Raw genomic sequence first — 24,401 nt, 5'->3', positions numbered from 1 at the left:
GCCCATGGACCAAAGGGTCACAGGTTCGATTCCTGGCCAAGGGCATGTTGTTTGGTTGCAGGCTGGATCCCTAACCCCTGTCAGAATGCAAACAGAGGCAACCAATCAATGTGTCTCTCTCACATAGATGTTTTTCTCTTCTCTCCCTCCATTATCTTTAAAAAAGAAAAAGAAAAATCAGTGAAAAAAATATCCTCAGGTCAGGATTTTAAAAAAAGATGAATTCTTTCCTATAACACTCCAAAGTCAGAAAGATAGTATATACACAGTACAAGTCATGTATCTGAAGGAGCAAAGCAGTCTCCCAAAGGGACAGTATACCTTGTCTTCATCGTATAGAGACGTGTGACCTGCCTCTGGGAATGTGGGGCTTTGGGGTGGGGAATCACAGAAGCAGCCCATCACTTCACCAAAGATCCTGAAAAATACCAGAGAAAAACACCCACCATGAAAATCCAAGTGGAAGAATATGAACGCTGCCATTGCCAGCTCAGTCTAAAAGAATAATCTACCCTACCCTGTGATCCACAGTCAACTGAATGCAATCACCAGTGGCTAGAGGTGATATGCAAAATTTCACCAAGTGGCAGAAATTAGGGGGATGGATTGTTTCAACTTTAATAAAGCATTTTTTTCCTTTTTAATAAAGAATGATCTAAAGCTTTTAGTTTTGCTTTTTTTGTATGTAAGATATGAGCACTGCTGTCATCATCAGTCTTAAAGTAACAGAAAGAGCCTGGGACTGGAGCAGTGACAGACCAATGTAATTACCCCTCCCCCTAGGGTAATGCATCAGTATACATCAAGAGATAGATGCTGAATGCATTTAATCAAAAGATGTATCGTCTCTGGTGGGCTCACTCTAGTGTTGTGTTTAATTTCTCCTGACATTTCACTCATCACAGAGCAGACAGCTTCTTCTGCTAGCTCCTAAGGAAAACGATGGTTTTTGTTTGTTTCTTTTTTTCTGACCAGGCTCATATAACAACTAGAGGCTTGTGGAGTCTGAGTGAGAGGTAGAAATGGAAGGACATATACCTCTCTGAGGGCATATACAGCAAGGGCTACATCTCCTTAGCTGGCTCATGGCTCTTCTGGGGACCTTTATTCATTTGGCAGAAATCTGAGACTCCCAAAACACAGACGCCCATCGCTCCTCTTGTACATACACAGCTCCACAGTGTCTTACCTGACAAAATCTTCAAAAGTCCGAAAAGAGACCATTCCGCCCATCCGCTGACATGGTGGAGTGAATGAGTTGTCCAATAGCACATCGCTGACATTAGCTACATGAGTCATGCCACAGTGGTTGAGGTTGGAGGAGAAGGACATTCTAAATGGTAATTCAACCAAGTGTGTTAGACAAGGAGGGTAGGAGCAAGGGCTGGGAGAGTAACAATAGGAAAAAGGAGCTAGGAGAAAACTCAGAAATAGGGTCAGGTTGCAGAGCAGATTTGGTTTTTTTACCCAGTATGGATAAGGCTGTCTTGCTATAGTCACATTAACTGTTTCATTTGAATTCCACCACCACCACCACCACCACCCCCCGCCCCACGTATACAGACACACAAGCTATATTTTCACCACTCTAAAATTTCTCCAAATAAAAATCTAAGGACTGTCAGGAATTTCATGGCAGTTTTAATACAATGACATCATGGCGTGTCTGATGAATAAACAGCACATAAGGGTTAAAAACCATTCTGCATCTTCCCCTTCCCTAAAACATTTCATATTTTAAAAGGAAGTAAGCAAGCCAAGTAAGTTGTAACTAGGCAACACTTAAGGCATTTTTCTCTAGTAACTGTAATAGATTAAGTATTAACAGATAGATATATGCATGTGCAACAACTCTAAGTCATTTGGAATGGTTTAGTAGATCATTATAAAAAACATTATTTACCATACAAGAAACAAGTCACAGTCTATAAAAGGAACTTATGAAGTATTTACTTTTTTCTTGAATGGGCTGATAGAGATAGCAATCATAAGGATTATAGCTCCTCCCTTTTTGAAAGAGACATTTTCAATCCTAAATTGCAAAATTTCTATTTTATAGTCAGACATTTCTATACTAGGGTAAGCATACCTTCACCAAAAGCCCTTAATAAATCCCAGCAGGATATGAAAGGGCAGAGCATGGGTCTCACAGTATGTGTAAGCATGACAAACAAGTGCTAAATGGAGATGCTCGAAGAGAACTGAACTGATTTGTTCAATCTAAAAACATAATGAAGCTGTATATTCCTTGATGCACCTCAGCAGTATGCACTGATAAATAATACCATAAAGTGTTTCTGAATGCCCAGTCAATCAGGGCAGCCTGTTAGGAAGGACCAAGCTGAAGGATGCCTCTAGGACTTGCCTGACATGTTACCGGCATACTGATCGGAAGCAAGTTCAGAGCAAGGCAATGGCACCTGACCTCCAGGGAGCTGCTCTAAAATCTCCTTAAGTGCACCACCTGCAGCATTGCAGGGGGAAGAGAGCCAGCAATGTGGACTTGAGATCTGGGTACATATTGTACTCTACTGCAAATTGTAATTATAAAAGGCAATGGAATTTTTTTATAGGATGGAAGTGCTGCTCACACAGACTATAGAGACTGACACTCCGGGTTTTTATTCCTTTGGCAACTCATGACTATGAAGAAGGTACTTCATCTTTGATAGTACTGGGAAATAGAAAGGCAGGGTGGGAGAGGAAACCATTGATACAATGAATGAAATAAACAAACAAATGAAATACACAGCAAGCAAGTCTTACACATGGTGCTCACTAGAAATTGGGATTCAGAGTTGTATGAACTCCGAAATGCTATCATCCTCTTTTCTAGGATCACCAAATATATTCACTAAAGGAGCAAGTTTGTGAGGCATTGTATCTTTTCTACCTGCCTGATAGTAGAAAGGAAAGATAAAAGAGTTCCATGTAACACTTAAAGGGAACTCCCTCTAAATAAGCTATCAGGCTGTGCTTGTGACAAACATAGGGTTAAATATCTTTTTTACTCAGTTGAACCCCATGGGAAATATCCACTATTCAGTTTCCCTTGGTACTATGTTCATGGGTCAGAACAGCTGAAGGCAGGCAGGAATGAACCAAGCCCAGTCTCCAAGGGTAGGCAAGAGGACCAAACAAAAGCACTCCCTTTCCTCTCCCATCTAAATTGGATGCTAAAAGCTTTAACGAGTTTTGATTACTTAATATTTAAAGGGAGAGGGACAAAATAAACATAAGCCTATAAATATTTCAATGTATAAGTGATCATGTACAAAGAGCTCGCCACCAACCTATTATTGCTTTAGCATTCTGTGGATTAAATTCCAATCAGAATTGCTTTCCTCTCAAACTTGCATTGTGTTGCCTTGCTTGGCTCAGAAGCAGGAGGAACTCAAAGTACTAAAATATCACTTGTGTTATACTGGCCTAGAAACCTCTTTCCCAGGCTACACACATCAAAACTTAAATATACTTCTCCAATGTGACTCTTACTATAGGTCTGAAATAAAACTTAACTTTCATAACATTATCATCACTTTAGAAAAAAAAAAAGCAAACAAATTTATAAAACATGAGATCAGCTATTTCTGAATTTGCATTCCTCTAAGACGAGAAGCAAATAAGAGAAACTCAAAATTGAAAAAATTAGGAACAATTTTCCAGGATAGTGATAACCTTAAGGGGTTCTCCTATGAAAGCCCCAACCAGACATATAACTTAGCAAAAAAAAAAAAAAAAAAAAAAAAAGTTTACAGCAAAGATGAACATCGAGCAGACAACTCTCCTCTCATTGACAACTGACGAGAGCTTTTCCATACTGAGGCTTTTCAAGTATTGCTTTTTTAATAGCTGAAGAAAAGCTGAAGACATGTTTTCCAAATAGAAAGAATAACTTAGCACATCCAAAGGGGAGCTCAGGATGGACTCCCTGGCAGAAGGTAACATATTAGCTTGTCCAGTATAGGGCTATTTTTCCCCCTGATTTCACTATTCTAAGTTACAAAAAGGGTGTTTTTAATTGGAAATGAAAAAAAAAACTAAACATACGATACCTGTTTAGCGTGGGGATGTTCCCTCTGTAATTAAACAACCACAGTTAGTTACTTATAGGTTAGTAAAAGCCATAATAAAAGAACTGTCAGAGCAAATACACACCAGTTGTGAGGAGCTCCAATTTGGCAGCTCTGGCATTCAGCAGACATAAGTGCTCATTACCCTTCCACCTCCAGGGTGCCTCCAAAGAGGCATGCCTCCTGACCTACCTCACCAAGCAACCATTGATGGAATGGCCAAATATATTTACCATGGATTTTTTATAGCTCTATTACAAAAAAAATAATGCAGAGTAGTGATAAAACACGGGTTCATGGAAATTAAGTTATATGATATGGCATATTGAGCTTCAATATGAAATAGAATTCTTGACAAGATTCTTAGAGAATCTTCTTTCTTGTTCCTACTTTGCTAAAAATGTAATAAGGAGGTCCAGAGAAGTTGATTCTATAGCCCCACCCACCTTAATTGTTTTTGAAGAATATGTTATGAACCTACAAACTCCCCTCCAAAGAAAGGGAGCCAGTGAGTTCCCAAGCTGCCTTTCAAGTCTCTTCCACCAACATCTTCCTCCCATAGATCTGGGTGGGACAGTGGTGGTGGGTGGTGCTGGGTGGTCGTGGATGGTGGTGGTGGTGGTGGTGGTGGATAGTGGTGGGTGGTGGTGACAGCAGTGGTGTTGGTGTTGGAAAGGAGGTTGCTTTGTAGTACAGGAGCTTTAAGGAAGTGAAAATCAAGTAGGAATATAATGATAAATGATTCTATGGCTAGAGGGATATAATATGTAAAAATTAACACTTTTTAAATTACCATTTATATGTTTTGTTTAGAGTAATAGTGACTTTTTAAAATTGCTGTAAGCTTAAAAACTCTAGGCCTCTCATAAATAGAACCTTACCTAAATTTGGCGAACCTTAGTTATTCCCAATAAAGAATGTGCCAAAATCATGAAAGAAAGACTAGGGTAATTATGGAAACTGCAAAGCAAGTCTCCTGTTTTCTCGTTGGTCTTTGCTACCAAATCTTTTTGTTTCTTAAAATGATGTCAGGCATTTCCTCAACATAAAGAAAAAAACCCCACACCAACTAAAACCTCTTATTTCCAATGTTAAAAGGGCAAAGTTATACTTACCACCCACAATTTAGGAGGACTGTAAGGGGGTTGATATCTTAACCTTCTAACATTCTTTTATCAGCATTTAATCATTGTTGGGGTTTTCTGGCACACAGAGGACTTAATGGACAGAACGTAGTGGGTGGTGCTGATGATATGTGGGAAGGAGGAGAGAGGGAGGAAAATGATGCACTTTCCATGGCATTGAAAGGAGCAGAATAGACCGAGCTGGCCATATAAATAAAAAGCTGTGACATATCACTGCACACAAACTGTATACCTCGTGTGATTTGTGAGTAGCAATGCTCTCTGCATCAAACCTGTATCACAGAGTGAATTCCTAAGACAGCAAGCGCAACCTCCGAGTGCAAAAACCTGCACCTTTGCTGTGTGCATTCTTTCAGCCTCTCACTCAGGGGAATAGGTTTCATTTTACAAGACACCCTTAGTTATAATGCACTGGGCCCTCAACAACAAACATGAAATATGCATAGGTTCTAGAGCAAAGGGAGGTAAAACTAAGAAAATTAAATGTAGACACTAACGAGAACAAAGAAAAGTCTTGCTTTTAAGATATAAAGGATTCTAAAGAAAGGAGTCACCTGCACAGTCCCTTCCTATGAACCTCACTCAGTTCAGAGAGGAGGACCCTACAACCAAAGCAATCTCAGGCTCCATCTATCCAGGTTTCTGGAATTTAGAAACCAGTATGATCTCTCTCAACTGTTAACCAATTTCTTAAACTAATAAAATAGTCTCGCTGCTTCTGTAGCTACACTTTAATCCCTTAGGGAATCTTCACAGGACGATGGCCAAGTTTTCAGCAGAAAAGGGCCTGAATTGAAAAGAACACCATCAACAAAAAGCCAGTCCTTCTCCATCAGCAATTCTCACGCTCTCATAGGGAGCCCCCTGCTGCTTTGTTCTAGAAATTGTGTGCCTTCTACACAGTATGGGATATGAACAAAAACTCCCAACATCTCCAGTTTTTAAAAGAATGGCATCAAATCAATCATGTAAGAGGTAAGTTTAGAGGCAGCTTTTCCTTTTTGGTACAATAAGAATCTGTGGGGCTGGAGAGAAGGAAGGATAAATTCTCTATTACAAGGTAAATAGTTAGCCATGTCCATATAATCATTTACATATTTTGTTGCCCTATCAGGGGCTATTTGATCAATTAAAGAATATGACCAATGTGGCATACTGTACAGTATTGTGATACACTAGGAAGCTAGATGCATGGTCTGCATAAAAACAATCAAGGAAGAGATTGTATGAGTCAACTCTTCCATTTATGTAGCTAAAAATATAAAATAAAATCTGCCACATTCACTTCATACCCATCATGCAAAAATAATCTAATTGCTCAATCTCTGATAAAGCAATCAACTGCATTTTCAAATACATGGGATATAAATTCACTTCTCATAAGACATTTGCTGTTTAGGCTATTCAAAGCACTTACGATGAATCTTCATTCACAATGTTTTGGTAGCTATTGGAATAATTTTCTTTCCAGTAGAACAGCTCCATTTTATAGATGTGAGGACTGAGAAACCAAAGGGGATGCATTCCAAGGACACTGTTCAATAGGCCTGTCATACACCAGAATCTAAACCGGGCAGTTTCTCCTCGCAGTTTCCGAGGCGAGCATTCCACATCAATAAAGAATAAATTTAAAGAAGGACAAGAGAAATCCTTTGAATTCTGAGGTTCTTGGCATTAAGTCACCTCTGATTTTATTGATCTGTCTGCCTAGAATGGCTGGAGAGCCTGCTTCAATATGAATGCAAAGTCAGAGTTGCTGCCTGCTAGCTGAACCCTCTTTATTTAAGGAACACTGACTTCTCTGGCAGTCACAAGTTCTCTGAGCCTTTTGCCATCCCTTCCAGCTGAATTTCATTTTGCTTGATTCCAGCTGGCCCTGCATAAATTTCTTATCATATAAAAATGCTCCCGATTCTTCTGCCTTCTAACATGAAGGGGAGGAGGAAGACCCTATATGAAAATGATGGGGATGCATGCAAACAAGCAGTGGTTACATCAAGCTGTGACTGAGAGCCATATAGGGCAAATCTTTTGAAATCAGGCAGCAAAGCAGAATCAGAAGAGGTCGGCTGAATAACCTACTAGTAGTCGCTAACAGCAGTACCATAGGAGAAAGAGCAATTTGACTGGCTGTGACCAGTGGTGGTCTCCTTGTGTGACTATATTTCTGCAGGAGAATCCAAATCAAGAGCTTTAAAACACATCTGAACCATGTATTTCAATTGGCATCTCCCCACCACCTCCTCACAGTTCAGATGCCCTCATTCTAATGTAGAGCTTTAGTTTACAATAAAATGATCATTGATTCATTCATTTGCAGCCTCTTTAAAGCCCTTCTTTGCTCTGCTGGAAGATTTTGCTCTTTCTGAAACAAGTATGCCAACAGAGCTGCAGCATATTACTGCTGCCTGCTGTATAATTAGCTACAAACCCACAGCACAAAACTACAGGGATTTACCGGTGCCCTGGATTCTGCTTTTCTTTCCCCCGGGAATCAGCTAGTCTTCCTTGACAAGAAGGGACCTTGGGCTACTCTAATGATATATTGAGAGTTTTCAACTCAACTCTCCAATCTTACAAGTCTAGAGTGCCAAAATAACACAGCAGAGACCAGCAGCTGAGCCATGGATACAGGAAAGCACTCTGGTAAGCACTTAAACCTGCTGAGCATCTTCTCTTCTCCCAGATGCTTGCATCTTATCAGCACACTACCCTGAATGAAGCAAGCACTATAGGGTTTTATTTATTTATAGCTCATTCTGGCCTGCTAACGACAACCCAGTGCTCAAGCTGCTTAAAAAAAAAAATGCTACAAATTGGGTGATTTTGGAGTATCTCAATCTGATCCAAAGAAGGGCTTAATCTCTGGGTGTCAAAGATTATCAGAATTCTTGAAAATGGCAGCAGGCTGTAGATTAGTCACATGGAAGGCTTCTGATTCCTGAACTTCCTCACAACCATCTTCATAAAAAGAAGGTCCAGAGGCCACTCACTGACAGCTAAACATTGAAGGTGCCAAGCAGTCTAAACTCATACATGACAAAAACATGTGCTATCAAAGGAAAACGCAGCCGAACTCTTCTGGATGTGAGACATGAAAAAAAGGAAGTGCTTGAATTAAAACATTATAATAAAGAAGGCCAAATTCACAAGGAGCAAATAGCAGAGAAGGTACAATACAACTTGACTTAACTAAAGCATGGAGTTCCACCTAAGAAATAGGTGGAAATAAACATCAATAGGTCCTCCCCCATTACATATGTATAGAAACATACAAAATATACTTTTTTTTTTTGGTATAGCAAATGTGGAAATTTATTAAAGAACAAATACAGACTCCCATATAGGGAGAGGGAAGAGTCCCACAGAACGGACTCCCACTTGGGGAGGGGGAAAGGGTCCCCACAAAATATACTTTCATCTCCTGCATCAATTTGATGCTTATTTGAATCACAGATAAAGTTTTTTAAAAATGAACTATGTTTGTTAATGTGTATTATTCATGAAAATCATTTGGAGTTATAAATTCTAAACTCCCAGACTGTCATAATATGTACAGCCATATGCACAGCCACAGAGTTTATGGGATAATGTACTTTACATATGTATGTATAAATATAGCTATATTTTAGAAGATCAAATACATAGGCTGACTAAACAACTTATCTGTTTCCAGATTATTCACAGTAATTTAATATGCCCAAAGCTAAGTGAAATCCTGAATGTCAAATGATTCAATGAATTGTCCAAAGTAAAAACATTCAGGACGCTGATTTAGTGTAACAAGCTCTCCATCACTAGTCTAGTGAGTGATAAACTCGGGTTTCAGAATAGGGGGAAAAGACAAATACACATACCTCGGGCTCTAAACCAAGCCTAACTGGAGAAGCAGGAGAAAAAGGAATGCTTAATAATATAGTCTGAGCTCTGGGATTAACCCATGTAAAATACTGGTGGAACTCACCAAAGAGCAGGGCTCATGGAATCTTAGGCAAGAGAATCAAGTCCTGAAAGTCTGGGTAATAATAAAATGTTCTCTCAGTACAGAGCAGCAGCCGTCCAGACTATTCCTGCACCAAGAAAATGACTAAAATAAACTCATTCACTTCTCCTTTAAAAACCATTTGCTAACTGGTTACAAGTCACTGTTAAAAAAAAGAATAAAAGCAAAAAAATCCCCTCCCCTCAAAAAAATTCATACACAGTAGGACATAGCCTTTAAATGCTAAGAAGATAAAGAAAAACACACATATGCCACATGTGTATAGGTTTCCTATTATGCTTAAGTCAGGAAAATCTCTACAGCTGCTGCTATTCAAGTGAAGGAAGTTGAAGAAGAAAAGGGTTATATATATGCCAGGAGCTTCCCTGAGTGAAGCTCTAATAACTGGATCCTCTAGTGAATAAGACCTGGGAATGTCAAATAAATTGCAACTATAGTTCCCAGGAAAAAACTCGGAAGTCTTGGGTAGAAGATCAAGAAGAAGATAACATACTTTGACTGAAGCCTATCTAGCAAGAAAGACGATGCAAAAAGTCATTGAGATTTTCCATAGTTTTCAATTAGCAATAATCGCTCTTTGGATAAACTTCATTGGCTATGATACTGCCACTGCGCAAGGCTTGAGATTAGAAATAAACTGTTTAGTCATCTGCTCCTTTTTAAAAAAAAAATATTGAGAGCGGTAGTAGAAAAAAACACAGTCAAATTACACTGAAACAGAGTAACTAAATGTCAGGAAAAAGTTTCAGTCAAGCAAAATGAGTAAGTGCGAGAGATCTATTGTGCAACATTGTACCTACAGTCAATATTGTTCACTTAAAATTTTGTTAAGAAAGAATATCTCATGTTAAGTGTTCTTTCCACACTAAAATAAAAAATTCAAAGTTTTAAAACATTTCAAGCAATACAAAGCCCTAAAATGAATTTAAACAAAAAAAGGATCAAGTATGTTGGCTACCCAATAACTACCTAAGTGTGCTAAAAAAAAAAAAAAGGGGGGGGGGGGAGGAGGGGTCTTCTCCCGTCCTAGAGGCTGCTCCGCTTATTTGCAATGAAAATCACTTGTGTTCTGCCTACTTCCCTAAAAATCAAAACGTGTTCTTCATGGGATAGGGGTCTTCAACCCAAACACTATCAAAGACATTATCCTGAAAAAATACTCTGCTGTTGTCAGTTTGCAGACAGAAAGCCATGTTTCATTCCAACCCATGAGGGCTAAATCACTAATCAAAAACAAACTGCAGGAAAGGAATTTCACCACGTGACCTTATATGCACAGGAAACTGCAGTCTTGTGTTGATAATATACCTCAGAAAGATATTCATTTCTAAGGACTTTTAGTCTAATTCAAATGAATGACTAGGAAGTGAAGACCAAGTGCCAGGGAAGAAAATGCAAAAATTGGTTAAAGAATGTATCTATTTCCTTCCCCAAGAATTTTTGGTTTGTCAAGCCCAATTGGGAAAAATATTATAAACTTCTGTTTTGCATTGATAAGTAAAATATGAATATTCATATGCCTAGTCTCTGTTCTCATTGAAAATTTTTTAAAGCATGCATTACATGTCATAGAAGAATATCTTTAATATCAGGTGTGGATAATTCTGTAACTACTAAGAACAAGCAACATAAAAATAAGAGTTTGTGCCAGTTGATGTCTTTCTCTCACATCGATGTTCTCTCTCTCTCTCTCTCTCTCTCTCTCTCTCTCTCTCTCCCTCTCTCTCCCTCTGTCTCTCTATCTCTATCTCTAGCTCCCCTCACTCCCAGTGAAAGTAAATTTTTAACTCCATGTTAAGCATGTACAAACCTGAAGTAAACATGGATGGATGAACTCTTTCATCCCCATGACTTGAGCATTAAAAAAACATATATCCTATACCCATGTTGATAGTAGCATTATTCACAACAGCCAAAAGGTGGAAGCAACCCAAGTGTCCATTAACTAATGAATGGATAAACAAAATGAGGTCTACACACACAATGGAATATTATTCAGATTTAAAAAGGAAGGCAATCCTGTCACATGCTTCAATAAGGAGGAACCTTGAGGACATTATGCTAAGCCACACAGGATAGGACAGACACTATATTCAATTTATATGAGGTACCTAGAGCAATTTCATAGTGATAGTACCTAGAATGGTGGTGGCCAGGGGCTGAAGGGTGAGGGATGGGGAGTTACTATTTCATGTGCACAAATTTCAGTCCTGCAAATGAAAAAATTCTGGAGCTGGGTGATGGTTGTACAGCAATGTGAAAGTATTTAACGCCACTGAATTGTACATTAAAATATTATTGAAATGAAAAAATTTATATGTATATTTTACCACAATTAAAAAATGTGTATAGCCAGTCAGAGAAAGATAAATACTGTATGATCTCACTACTCTGTAGAGTCTAAGGAATAAATAAACCGATGAACAAAATGGGGGGGGAGGGAAAAAGAGGTTGTGGTTTTTTTTTTAATTCCTCCAAGAGGTACTGCTATTAACATAAAACTAAGAGGACTGAGTATGATAGTCCTAATTAATTTCTGGTCTAGTGTTGAGCTGTCCATGTGGCTAGAAAACTTGAAATATGTCTAGCATGTATCAAAACATGCTGTAAGTATAAAGTATACATAAATATCAAAGACTTAGTATGAAGAATGAAAGATATCTCATTAATAATTTTGTATTACATATTGAAATAGTATCTTGAATATAATGGGTTAAATAAAATGTTGTTAAAAGTAATTTTATCTGTTTCTTAGTAACCTTTTAAATGTGGCCAATAGAAAATTTAAAATTACATATGTGGTTTGCATTATATAGTAACGCCTCCTTATCTGCAGTTTCATTTTCTGTGGTTTCAGTTGCCCATGGTCAACCAAGGTCTGAAAATAATAAGTGAAAAATTTCAGAAATAAACAATTCCTAAGTTCTGAATTGTGTGGCATTCTAAGTACCTCACTTCATCTCATCACATAATCACTGTCTCATCTCATCACCACAAGAAGGGTGAGTAGAGCACAGTTAAGATATTTTGAGAAAGACAGTTCTATTACTTGAGAAATTCCCAGAAAGACTATATTCACATAACTTTTATTACAGTATCTATATAAAAGCCAAGTGACCGGAACAACCAGTCGCTGTGACACACACTATGGCTGGCCAACCGGCCGATCGGGGTCAGGGCCAGCCGGCCAGCCAACCTCCTGCCCCACCCCCCAACCCCAGCCCCGCCCCAATCGGCCCCCATCAGCCCTGATGGGGTGGGCTGGGTGGACCCCACCCGTGCATGAATTCATGCACCCGGCCTCTAGTGTTACTATAACTCTTCTATTTTATTAGTTATTGTTGGTAATCTCTTCTGTGCCTAATTGAGAAATTAAACTTTATCATAAGTATGTGTAGGAAAAAACAGTATATATACAATAGGGTTTGGTACTATCCGTGGTTTTAGGCATCCACTGGGGATCTTGGAATGTATCCTCCATGGATAAGGCGATTACTGTATCTCTGTTGGACAGTACTGTTCTAGCAGTAGTGATTCTCAATTTCAGTTTTTCATCATAATTATCAAAACTTTTCCAAAAAGTGATCCCCCTGGACTCTGTTTCAAAATAAATCAGAATTGTGGTAGTCAGAACCCCAATATATATAATTTTATAACACTTCCTAGATAATTCTGAGAATCTTTAACTTAGAGGTTAGTGGACACAGTCGTGTCCTTGAGCTTTATAGGACTGGGAGTGGAATGGACACTGGTAGATAGTCTCCAGTAACTTATTTCTGTAGAATAAGAAACAACATGTTTACTACCTGCTTGTTCAAAATAGAACCAAATAGAAAAGAGTAACAGTACTGGAGTTATAAAAAAAAAAGTTGAAATTTGGCTCAAAACTAAGAGACACTAGAATTCTTTTGTAAGGTAAGCAGGTCTATTATATAATAAAGAATTTGACGGCCTTTATTGGCTCCTGAAAGAGAACCTAAATCCTAGGAATTTCTCAAGTAATAGAACTGTCTTTATTATTCAAGAACCCCTTGGATCACACCTGAATTTATGCTGAGAGATAAAATAACTCAGGAGAGGGGCTACTCACTAGAAAGACCAACCATGTGATCAGAAGTGTGCCCACTGGACCTCTGTAAAAGGGAGAGGGGCTGTAGGTTGAGTTTAATCATGTGGCCTATGATTCAATCAATCATGCTATTGTAATGAAACCCTGATAAAAATTCTGGACACTGAAGCTCAGTGGAACTTCTTGGTTGGTGAACACATTGATGTGATGGGAGGATGACATGCACAGGGCAAGAACAGAGAAGCTCTGTGTCCAGGACCCACCCAGATCTTACTCAACGTGTCTCTTCATTTGGCTGATCCTGACCTGTACCCTTTATAATAAAACTAGAGGCCCAATGCAGAAAATTCGTGCAAGAGTAGGCCTTCCTTCCACCAGCTGCCAGCACCAGCTTCCCTCTGGCACCCGGGACCCCGAGCTTCCCTCCTGCACCCAGGACCAAGGTTTCCCTCCCAGAGGGAGGCCCCGCCGGTCGGTTGCAGCCACGGCAGCTTTCCTCGGCCCTCACAGCCCTGACTTTGTCCGGAAAATCATCGGAAGGATGTCCGGTCTAATTAGCATATTATGTTTTTATTATTATAGATAGTGATCATAAGCATAGTGCTTTCTTGAATTCTATCAAATAAGATGTTATAGTGAATTGTTGAACCTGAGCGGAGCCCTCAAATTTGTAGCCAGTTGGTCAAAAAGTGGGGGCCCTCAAATTTGTATCCAGTTGGTCAAAAAATGCAGTGGCCCCATCTGAAGTAGAGCAGTTTTGTGGAGAACTGAGCCCTTAACTTGTGGCATCTGCTCTAACTGGAGGTGGTGAGTGTCACAACTGAATTGCCACTTGGTTTCAGAATAACATCACAATTCCAAACTGTAACAAAAACATTTGTAAGGAAATACAGAATCGTCTAAAACAAAATTCAAGTTGTAATAATTGCACAAATTATATTCTAAAAGGAATACAGCATTGTGATTTAATCAGTACATTTTATATTCCTAAACTATTAGGGACTTTAAATCTAAAAAAATATTAACGTAATTTTTACATTTTTCTGGTTGTCAGGAGATTAGTTTATCTTTCCTCCTTTATTTGTCCTTATCTTTATTTACCTTTAAATCTATACCAGTCATATTGATAATAATACTCGTAATCTAGCAGTGTAGAATTTTATATTCATACAACCAAGGAAGACTTCTGAGAGACCACACACAGAATCACAGTCTGTCCAAGTCTGGTCTTTATCCATGGGGGTGTGTCTACCTGAGATGTTGGGAGGGACAAGTATACAAGTTTTGAAACCATATCAGAAATAATCAAGATTCACACCCTCTAGGCAGAAAGGTGAGTAAGATTTTTTAACAGTTAAGAAGCATTTTTCTCATTTTCCAGTAGGCTATCCCTCACCAAACTGGACACACATCTGCAAATAAAAAAGTAGGACAAGGAGAGCAATTCAGAAAGACAAGGGGAGCGATGAGGAGAGAAGGAAATCACAAGCAGCTCTGCAGCCTGACTACAAATCACTGCCCAAAGGGAAGAGTTGTAGAAAGCAGGAAGAAAAGGAGAATGTCCTGAGAATTGCAAAGAGCATTAAGTACAGCCTGTAGTTCTCTACAATTATTCAAGGAATGCAGGAAAAGAAAGACGACTGAGGGCTGAGCCCATGTGTGCCATGAGTACTTCGCTGCTCGCTGAAGGACAACCATTTGTTTCTAGAAAATGAGATTCTGAAACCCATGGAGGCAAAAATGTACCTAGAGGTGCTTGCAAAATCAAGGACATATACCTTTCTCTGCCAGCCATAAGGTATTTTTGAGGTAGAAAAGTAAAAGGATCTTCTGAGACAAAGAAGAGAAGTACTTTTTCTGAAGATGCCTCTCTGCTCATCTGCTGACCTCTGCTGGATCGACAGTGGCATCCAGTGGCCAAAAGTCTCAGCACAGACTCCTTTGTCTCTAGGAAGGGTTTCTACTGCTTTGGGTGAAGTGGCAATTCAGAACAAAGCTATTTCTGGTGTGTATAACTAAGGATCCCCAAAGACACAGTGCTTTGTAATATAAAGTGAAGAACCAAAGGCTATAAAGAAGAAATGGAGGGGAGCAGCTTAAGATTGCTGTGGTATTTATATTTCCTGTGGTATTACTAAAAAGAATGAAAATACAAAAAGGAATGAACATATGTGTGGGTGGAATTCCTAGGTTTTCAGTGTCTCAAAATAGTTTAAAAATAAATGAGTATACAAGATAAAGTGTTTTCACTTTAAAACCAAAGCAATACTGAAACAAATTTCCATACGTACATTTAATGTTTTTAAGGACTTAGGGAGGGGATATCATGGAATTAGCATGACTTGATTAAGTAATTTACTTGAATTTCAACTTGCTTCTGGAGTGTGATTTTTTAAAATTGACTGCATGTCAATTGCTATGAATTCAGGTGTCTGTTTTTAGGGAGATCATGAAATTGGCTTAGGCATCGCCTTAGCCCCGTGGTCGGCAAACTGCGGCTCGCGAGCCACATGCGGCTCTTTGGCCCCTTGAGTGTGGCTCTTCCACAAAATACTACGGCCTGGGCGAGTCTATTTTGAATAAGTGGCGTTAGAAGAAGTTTAAGTTTAAAAAATTTGGCTCTCAAAAGAAATTTCAATCGTTGTACTGTTGATATTTGGCTCTGTTGACTAATGAGTTTGACGACCACTGCCTTAGCCCATAACAAACATTGAAAGGAAAGGCATTCCACCCAAGATATTTTCACGTTCCAAGTGTTCACTTAAACTGCTAAAAAAGTGATTTTCTGGCAAAGTTCCAGCAAGTTAACTGCTAGGAAATTCTTTCCTCAGTGACACAATATAAGCAAAAACGAATGAAATTATCCTAAACTTTTATCTTAATTAGACTATACTTTCTCTCTCCAAGTCAAAGGTGGAAAAAAAAAAAAAGTGGGCAGAAGAGGCTCTCATCTCCTGGTTTAAATTTGTTCATTTTCTGCTCTGCATTTCTAGCTTTAAAAACATGGAATTGTCATACACATTATTCCCCTTAACTCTCCTGATGGAGTGCTGGCTAGCACAGGTGCACATAACAGCTCAAACTCACCTGTTTGGATGAGATGTGGGCAGCATGAACTGGAATTCCACCACACAGGTGTTATCCTTAAGCTGGCGGTGTTGTACACTGTTAAGTTCATAGGCAATATAAGCCCTTCGAACATACACCTGGTTAAAAAGTAATCCTCAGTAAATACACTTTAAAAACAGAAGGTAAGAGATGATTAGCCCAGAAAAGAGACAATCTTGAAAGAGGTATCTGAGACAGAAGGTGGTCTATAGTGACAGAAGTCTCAAGGCTCCTATAAAAATACCCTGCCTTAACTAATAAAGCTGGAATCTTAAAACTACACCCATGACTGTAAGTGGAAACAAAACTAGCCTGACTCTACTGGATACCTCTAGGTGTGCCATAAACCTTTCATATTAACCTAAACTCAGGAGAATATACAGAGCATATACAACCTAAACTCAGAGCATGTACAACCACGACTATTAATGCATTATGCATAATCATTTAAACAGAAGCAAGCATGAGAAAAATGAGAGTTGCTGATTCTGGGCCACATGAGGAATGAAGATAGAAAAACTTGTAGTATAGTCCAACCTTTTTACTATCCTGAACATTATTTTGTTGTTTAGTTTTCATTTAAAAATCATTTTTAGATTATCTATCATCCAAACACTAGGCAAAAGCAGTAAGGCATAATCTGATATATAACATCTCAAACACACTACTTGACTCAAGAGTTAAGAGAAATAGCAATAGGCTTCATCTCAGCCAAAAACCATCAGTCCAACCTTGGGCACTTCAGACCATTTGCCATGCACAGAAAGTGCTACATAGAATTCTATCAGCATGTGAGATATATAAGAAGCCTTCTCATTAATTGGCATGGAAGTACTGTAAAACACTTAAATATTTTTAAAATTTGGTATTTACTGAGTAGGATACATTACATGCTACCCACAGAATACAAACAGAGTAACTCAAAAGAGCTCGCAACAGACTGGTAGTGATGTCATATTACATAAGATCATCGAAAACACCCCTTTTCCTCATCTTCAAAAAACATACACTTGGCAATTTTACAGCAGTATTCAGGGCCTGCAATTTTTATGTTTAATGAGGTAGTGATCTGTAGTGGAAACAGAAAAGCCTGAGAGTCAGATTCAAATGCAAACTCTTCCACTTATTATCTCTGTGAATTTAGACAAGTCACTTAACCTCTCAGAGTCTCACTTTCTTTTTCATGAAATAATTGTAGGATTAAGTGAGAAAAATAAAGCACATAAAATACAGTTCATTAAATGTTATTACTTTTTTTTCTCATGATGAAATACTTCATAAGAGCTGCTTGACAATTCAGGATATAACTAAAATCCATTTTATTTGGCCTAAATCACAAAATGGTACATGTTCTGATCGACCATATACATTTTTTCACTTATTGTGTTACAGGGAATCCTAATTCATTATGACATGGAAGAATCAAATATATCTAAGAAGTAGAAACTATAAAAAATGTTGGCAGCTGTTTTCCTGTGACTGGGGCCTAGGAGCTGGTGATTAGTTCAGCTGAAACACTTGGGTCAAGTCAGACCATAGTTCAGTTTCAGGGGAAAAGAAGACTCTACTCCTAAGGACCTTAAGGCCAAAGAAAAAGAACTGATACGATAGCCAAATAGACAGAAGAATTCAACCAGAAACCAAGTAAAAGGTTATGTCATGTTACGTTTCTAAGAAAACTTGCCTCCAGCGCTGCCATCCGCACCACCTGGTTGCTGTGGTAGAAGAAGTTTGGTAGGACATCAAAAATAGATGTTTCAGACAAGATGAGTTTCTGGGAGGTACAAAGACAAACTTAAACCATTACAACCAAAAGAGAGCAATTTCAATGGACATATTTAGCATTTGAAGCATTTTAGTGAAACTTAAGATTTTTGTCTATGAATGTCATGTGATGTTACCTTCTTTGTGTCTCAGCTTCCTCAAGCTACAAAACGGGGAAATAATAATACCTATGCTCGTAGGCTGTTGTGAGCATTCAAAGAGTTAATAATTATTAGAATGCATTAATTATATGCTAATATAAGTGTTTATGACTATTATTACCCTTTCTGACATATATCTGTACTCAATTTCTTAAATATTGTCTCAATACTCCACTATGGTAAACCATAGATTTGAACTCCATCTGAAGTCCTCTATTTCAACTATGAACCAAATAAACAAAAACACCCTTCTTCCCTCTCTAGGTTCCCCAGAAGGAAATCTGACGAAAAGCCTGAAGATTCCCTTGGCTAGATATAACAACATTATCCCTACATATGGGATAGATAAATGGAAAGTCATTCCTGAATAAATGATGTTGTTTAAAAAATAATAGTCAAGATCCCTGCAACTAGTAAAATTAGCCAGTACTTTTTTATAAAATCGGCTCTATATAAAGCTTAATAGTAAGCATTAAAATAAAATGAAAGCATAAGAGGTAGTAGACTTCAATAGGACACTTCTATCAAGGCAAGTCTATTTGATTTTTAAGCTAAGCCACAATTCTAACAGTATTTTTAATGAAAAAAAATTCATAAGTATAAATCATTTTAGAAAGTCAAGGTATAAAACTTCATTGCATGAAAAATCAAAATTGATTGATTGATTACTCAATTAAACTATGCTCGGAGTAGAGGGAACAAGAGTGCAGAGAGGTGTAGAAAAGGGCTATAAGCATACCTGCAGGTTCTCAATGCAAAACTGATGTCCGTACATGTCAATAGCTGATAGGAAGATAGACTCTACTTGGTTATGGCGAAGCTCATATGATGGCAAATGGGAGGCAATAAGAACCTAGAGTGAGAGCAAAATAAGAGGCATAAATTCCTGAGGGAGTGATTATTCTAGGCTCCTATTAGGCAGCTCTGATACAAAAGCAATAAATATAAATCTCTAAGTACAGGCATCAAAGATAAAAGAGAGACCAAGTGAAACAACTTCTAGGTCCTGTAACATAAAGCCAATGCCACCAAATACTGCATCTCAGTTGACTCTCACCATGATTTGCGTTGTGGGCAATTTCCCATGGGGGAATGGGGGAAGAGAGAGAAAACAGCTTCAATCAAGTTCCATCAGTGCATGTGATTTACCATTGCAAAGCCGCTAGTCCTCGGGACTGCTTGACTAGCTGTTAATTGGGAATCAGGTCTGGCAGGGAGCAGCTGTGGGGAAGGTGGATGCAGCAGAGCTAGCCTTTTGCAACTCTGAAGTAGAAAGACAGACTAGGAAAAACTGCTCTGACAGCCCCAGGTACTCAGTATCAAGGAAAAGGCATCGGGATGTAACACCAATGCATGTGAGGGGCAGAGAGAGTGAAAGCAGTGTCACAAACAAACAGGGACACGGTAGGACCTGAATACTCTCAGCAGGTCACTGAGAGGTTCAATAACTTTGAGTAGTTCAGTGACATGGATACAATTGTAGAGAAAGCAGAAGGTCACTGAACAGCTTCAAATGCTGCTTCCCTGTCAGTGACCATGCATTGAAACACAAAGGGAGCGACAACTCTTGGCTTCCCTGCTGAAACCTTTTGGAATGGAAATGAAGACTACAGGGTGAAACTAACTGGACTTCTCTGGGGTTGTTCTGATTGCTAGCACCTAAGATTCATTTCATTATCTTTCTGCTTTCCACACTTGATTTCTTTTTCTATACACTTAAAAGTTCTCACCTGCTTCTAAGCTCCCTTTGAGAAGTAAGAAATGTTGAGTCTATTGCCTTCCTCCACATGACCCTGATTTACCATCACAGGGCTAAGCAGGAAGGATAGGGAACGATAACAGGATTTTATATGGGGAAAGGGCTCCTATTTTAAAGATACTCAACATTAATCTCATCTCTTTTGAAAAAACATATACCACATGAAAACATTTGTTCCGAGGGCAATGGACATAGACATCTGCATTTTGTAAGTTGATGGAGTAAAAGCTCATTGTCCAATCTATGAAAACCATTCCTCCCTCACGATAACCAACAAGTGTCCTTACCTGGCGTGCTCGGAGTGCCACTTTAGCATTGGTGGTCTTACTGAGTTGAGTTAGCTCTGTGAGGATATTCAGCAGCTCATCAGTGAGCGTAGGGTCCCGGCCACACAACTGATCCTGGTTGTTTATGTGGAAAAGAACATACATATCCACATGAGAAGACTCTGAGGTGGCTAGGACTTTGAAATGGGGGAAAGGGAATAAAAACAAAGTCAACATAGCTGGATTAATAAAAAATGCAAACTTTCCGGTATTCTTTTGTTTTTTATCTCAAACAATGTGGTAAAGATGATCCCAAAAGATGTTGCTGCTAGGGGAAGAAGCCTAAATCCCTCAGTCATTCCGATTCAAAATTCCAAATGTATTTCTTTATAAACTAACACTATACTTTTAAAATTCAGAAGAAATCATCAGAGATCATTAAAAGGGGTTAAGGGTTTCTGAGTTAAGAAATAACAGGTGTTGTGTTAAGAGGTTTTAAATAATATAGTGACTAAGGCTTCCTGTTCCTTTTCCCACTTTAGGGGGAAAAAGCAAAATGTAAAGGAAAAGGAACCACTCTTGGTGATTTTCATTCCACAAACCAAATGTTCAGCATCCCAGGAGGGTGCAAAACAGAAACACAAGAACAAAGTATTCATTTATAAACACACACTAAATAAAAACACCATCTCATATTCTGACAATTCTGTACCCAAAAATCATTTATCCTCTCGCTATACAAGAGTCATTCCACAATATATAAACATGGTGAATCCTTAGATGGATTAGAAGGAAAAAAAGCAGCTCCTACAACACAATCCATGGTTTATTCAGCACTGGGTCCTTTCTCTCTTAAGAATTAAAAATTGTTAAGAAAAATATCATATTTTGAGAAAAATTTTCTTCTCCAGTGGAATGTCAGTTTATTCCCTAAATTCATCCATGTAATTTTCATCTAAGCTGAAAAACTGCAGGTGCGGTTTTTATAAAGGTCTTTTTGAAAGTTACAGAGCTACTTGTAGTTGTAGTTCTTAATACCAAACCACATAAAATATACACGTTCAGGTATACCAGCAGTTCCCTCTACTTGAAATTTGAAATAATTGCCTTTATATTTAGTGAATTTTTATTCTCCCCTTACTATCAATAGGATATGAAAGATGACCAGATCCTAAAAGGCTTCCTGTTGCTGCTTTTTATTCTCTTCCTTACCTTGATTACCAGCCATTTTCTTGAAGAATCTCCATTCATACTTAGACCTTCCCCATCTCAGAATAGTCTTTATAGTCCATGACCCCAGCTGTATAAATAAAAGCTTGGGACTTCTGGCTTTTGGAGCAGATGTTAATTTCTCACAATACTTTTTCTACAACCTCTACTACTTTCCACATCACAGTTTTGAAGTGCTCAACATCACTATGCTGGAAAGAAGGCTTCTCAAACATTTCAAAGCAGAAATACTTTCTGGTTCCCCAAGCCACCATCCAGAGCTCTGCTCCGACTGTCCAGAGTTGTAAAACACATGATGTGATTAATAGTTAAGGAAGTGCACGTGCGTCTTGTTTTCATCTATTTAATGCAGGAATTCACTCATCTAAGTGGGAAGAAGACAAGCTGCTATGAAAGTGACTATAAATCCAGCGTTTGGCTGAGCATGTAGTCAGTCACAGACCAGAGAACCTATCCCACCTATCCTAAGGAATAAACGCAAAGAGGGAGAAAATGCACCTCATCGTTTGTTGAGAACCAACAAGCAAAATAGAATTTCAAGGGAATACAGAGTGAGGTAAAAGTAGATTTACAGCTGTTCCTAAGTAAAATACAATAATTAAAAAATACAAGAATAAATTGTGTTTTACAACTTACTTTTGCCCCCACCCTGTATATAAAATTACCAAGAAAAGACCATAAAAGGACAGAAGGAAAAGGATAACAGTGGGTAAGGAAACCAAGATAAAGTTTTCCTACATAAATCCCTCTTTACTCATTGTTCCTAATAGAGAAAATATATTTCTTTCCGAGGTCCTCACTTCAATCATCACACTGGCCCACTGAAATATTTAAAAACCTAAGAGATGTCCTGGGTAATGCTACTCTGCAAATAGCCAGACTGAAGTCTCAACATTAACAACAAAAGCCAACATAACAAAATGAGAACACTAGCCACCTACCCAACCATTTCCTTGAAGGAAAATCTAGGTTTACCTTTTGAGATTAAACTAAAATAAATAAGTAAAAATAAAGTTACTGTCTTAAAACTACAGATCCTGTCCCAAGTTAAAAAGAAAAACACACAAAGTCACTTAAAAAAATTTTTTTTTAAGTTTCATCTTTCCACTAGGAGAGAGAGTGAGAAAGGGGGTAGGAAGAAAAAGTATCTGTAAGAAAAGTGAACTATGGAGATTAGAAAATATAGTATGCGTTCAGTATCACCAAATGACAATCTTCCTGAGCTCTGTGATAAAGTACAGAAACCAGACCTTTTTGGGATGTTTATTCCACAGTAAGAATAAACCACTATTTCCATTATTTTATCCTGACTTGGAAATTTTCCATTCAAATATTATTTTCTCAATTGTCATCATTAGTACTTAGTCAAAGATTGGCAATAGAAACTTATGTGTAGAGTAATCTTTGCAACCCTGTCTCATCCTTGACCTAGACACAGTGTAAATGTTATTAAAAAAACAAACAAAAACCACCAGGGAAAACCTTTCTGTTCATCAGAACCACCCATCCCAAGATACAAACATCCAAAAACAAGTTTAGGGTCCTCTTGCCTAAAAGACAGACTTCCTTCGGGCAACTGGACAGCCCAACATCACCATCTAGTCCTGGTGAACATTTTGCAACAAAGACATTAAATGGTAACTATGTCAACAGATGTTTTCTCATTGCAAAGCAGTTCATTTAATAAGCCTACCTTTTGGGATTACAGGACGCTTGCATACGTCTGCAGGCCCAAGTGAAAATTATTATTCGGTAATGGTTAATATTGGTACCATACAGTATTTCTTGTTTTTCTTAACCTGATGGTGGCTAAATGGTGGGAAATATAACATACATGCTTAAGTATCAAAACCGTAGCCAAGTTGACTGCCAGAAGAGCAGAAGGTAATCCAACTTGATCTTAGCATTTTAAGATATGAAGGCAATTCAAAATGAAAAGAATGTGACCTAGTGTGTAATGAGCTCAAGACATTAACTACATTTAGCTGGGTGAGGCACTAATCCCAATACCAGCAACGGTCTGGTAGCTTATTCCAGTTTGTTCAGTAAACCAGGTTCGCTGAGAAAAACATTCTTCTTTATCACACATTGAACAAAATTATTTGCAGTCATGTAAAGAGGAGGGAGAAAAGGCACTGATTAGCATTTTAAATGATCCCTGCCTAAACCAAACAGGCTCACAGGCATGGCATTACTCACAAGGAAGCATGGTTTAGATCATGTTCCTGTGGACCATATCAGAAATAAGATATAAGTAGTAAGGGGATAACTACTCAAGTAGTCATTATGTACTTACTACATGGCTATCTAGACAGCTATGAGGGTGTTGATACATTTTACTGGTACAAAATTGCTTAAGTTGGCTTAAAGCGTCTCCTAAATATCTCTTAGTAAGCATAAACAATGTCCTAAGCTGTTTCCTAGAAAATTAAAGAAATAAGAAGAGCTTTCAAAATAATAAACTTACTGTTCGTCTTCCATACTTTGTTTTCTACTGTGGCATAATATTTCTCAAAATGGAGAAAGCTTGACAGAACTTTTGCATTTTACTTGATATTTTGTTATCCCAATAGGGTCAAAGATTAGAAGAATTTTGCTCGTGAGTCCTTGAGGCATGTTATCACTAGGCAAGTTATGCTAATACCTGGAAGGGATGAAGGCTTCCTTGAAGCAACCCGCGTTCCGTAACACTGATTCACAGAAGCCCGGATTTTCTTGAGCCTTCACTCTAGGTTCAAAACCCCCAGAAATCATCATCTAGCTCAGCAAAGCACACCATCAACACTCCTACTTCTAGAAAGCAGGGATTGGAATGCCGGGCAC

General features: G+C 38.3%; 1 protein-coding gene and 1 pseudogene across 1 annotated transcript in view; both read right to left on the bottom strand.

The window, feature by feature from the left end:
* Positions 1-24,401, bottom strand: part of ACACA (acetyl-CoA carboxylase alpha) — a 212,024-nt gene that overhangs the window by 107,135 nt on the left and 80,488 nt on the right. Inside the window, exons 26-32 of the mRNA XM_028157549.2 lie at positions 20,370-20,483; positions 19,063-19,176; positions 18,083-18,172; positions 16,378-16,496; positions 4,056-4,079; positions 1,190-1,333; positions 322-418 (exon numbers count right to left, since the gene is read on the bottom strand). Of these exons, the coding sequence (XP_028013350.1) occupies positions 322-418; positions 1,190-1,333; positions 4,056-4,079; positions 16,378-16,496; positions 18,083-18,172; positions 19,063-19,176; positions 20,370-20,483 (702 nt within the window). The remainder of the gene's footprint in view (positions 1-321; positions 419-1,189; positions 1,334-4,055; positions 4,080-16,377; positions 16,497-18,082; positions 18,173-19,062; positions 19,177-20,369; positions 20,484-24,401) is intronic.
* LOC114234422 (U4 spliceosomal RNA) lies at positions 9,725-9,842 on the bottom strand (annotated as a pseudogene).

This window comes from Eptesicus fuscus, chromosome 20 (genome assembly GCF_027574615.1).
Source record: "Eptesicus fuscus isolate TK198812 chromosome 20, DD_ASM_mEF_20220401, whole genome shotgun sequence".
In the NCBI taxonomy this organism is placed as follows: Eukaryota; Metazoa; Chordata; class Mammalia; order Chiroptera; family Vespertilionidae; genus Eptesicus; species Eptesicus fuscus.
This window is presented reverse-complemented; position numbering and strand designations above follow the sequence as displayed.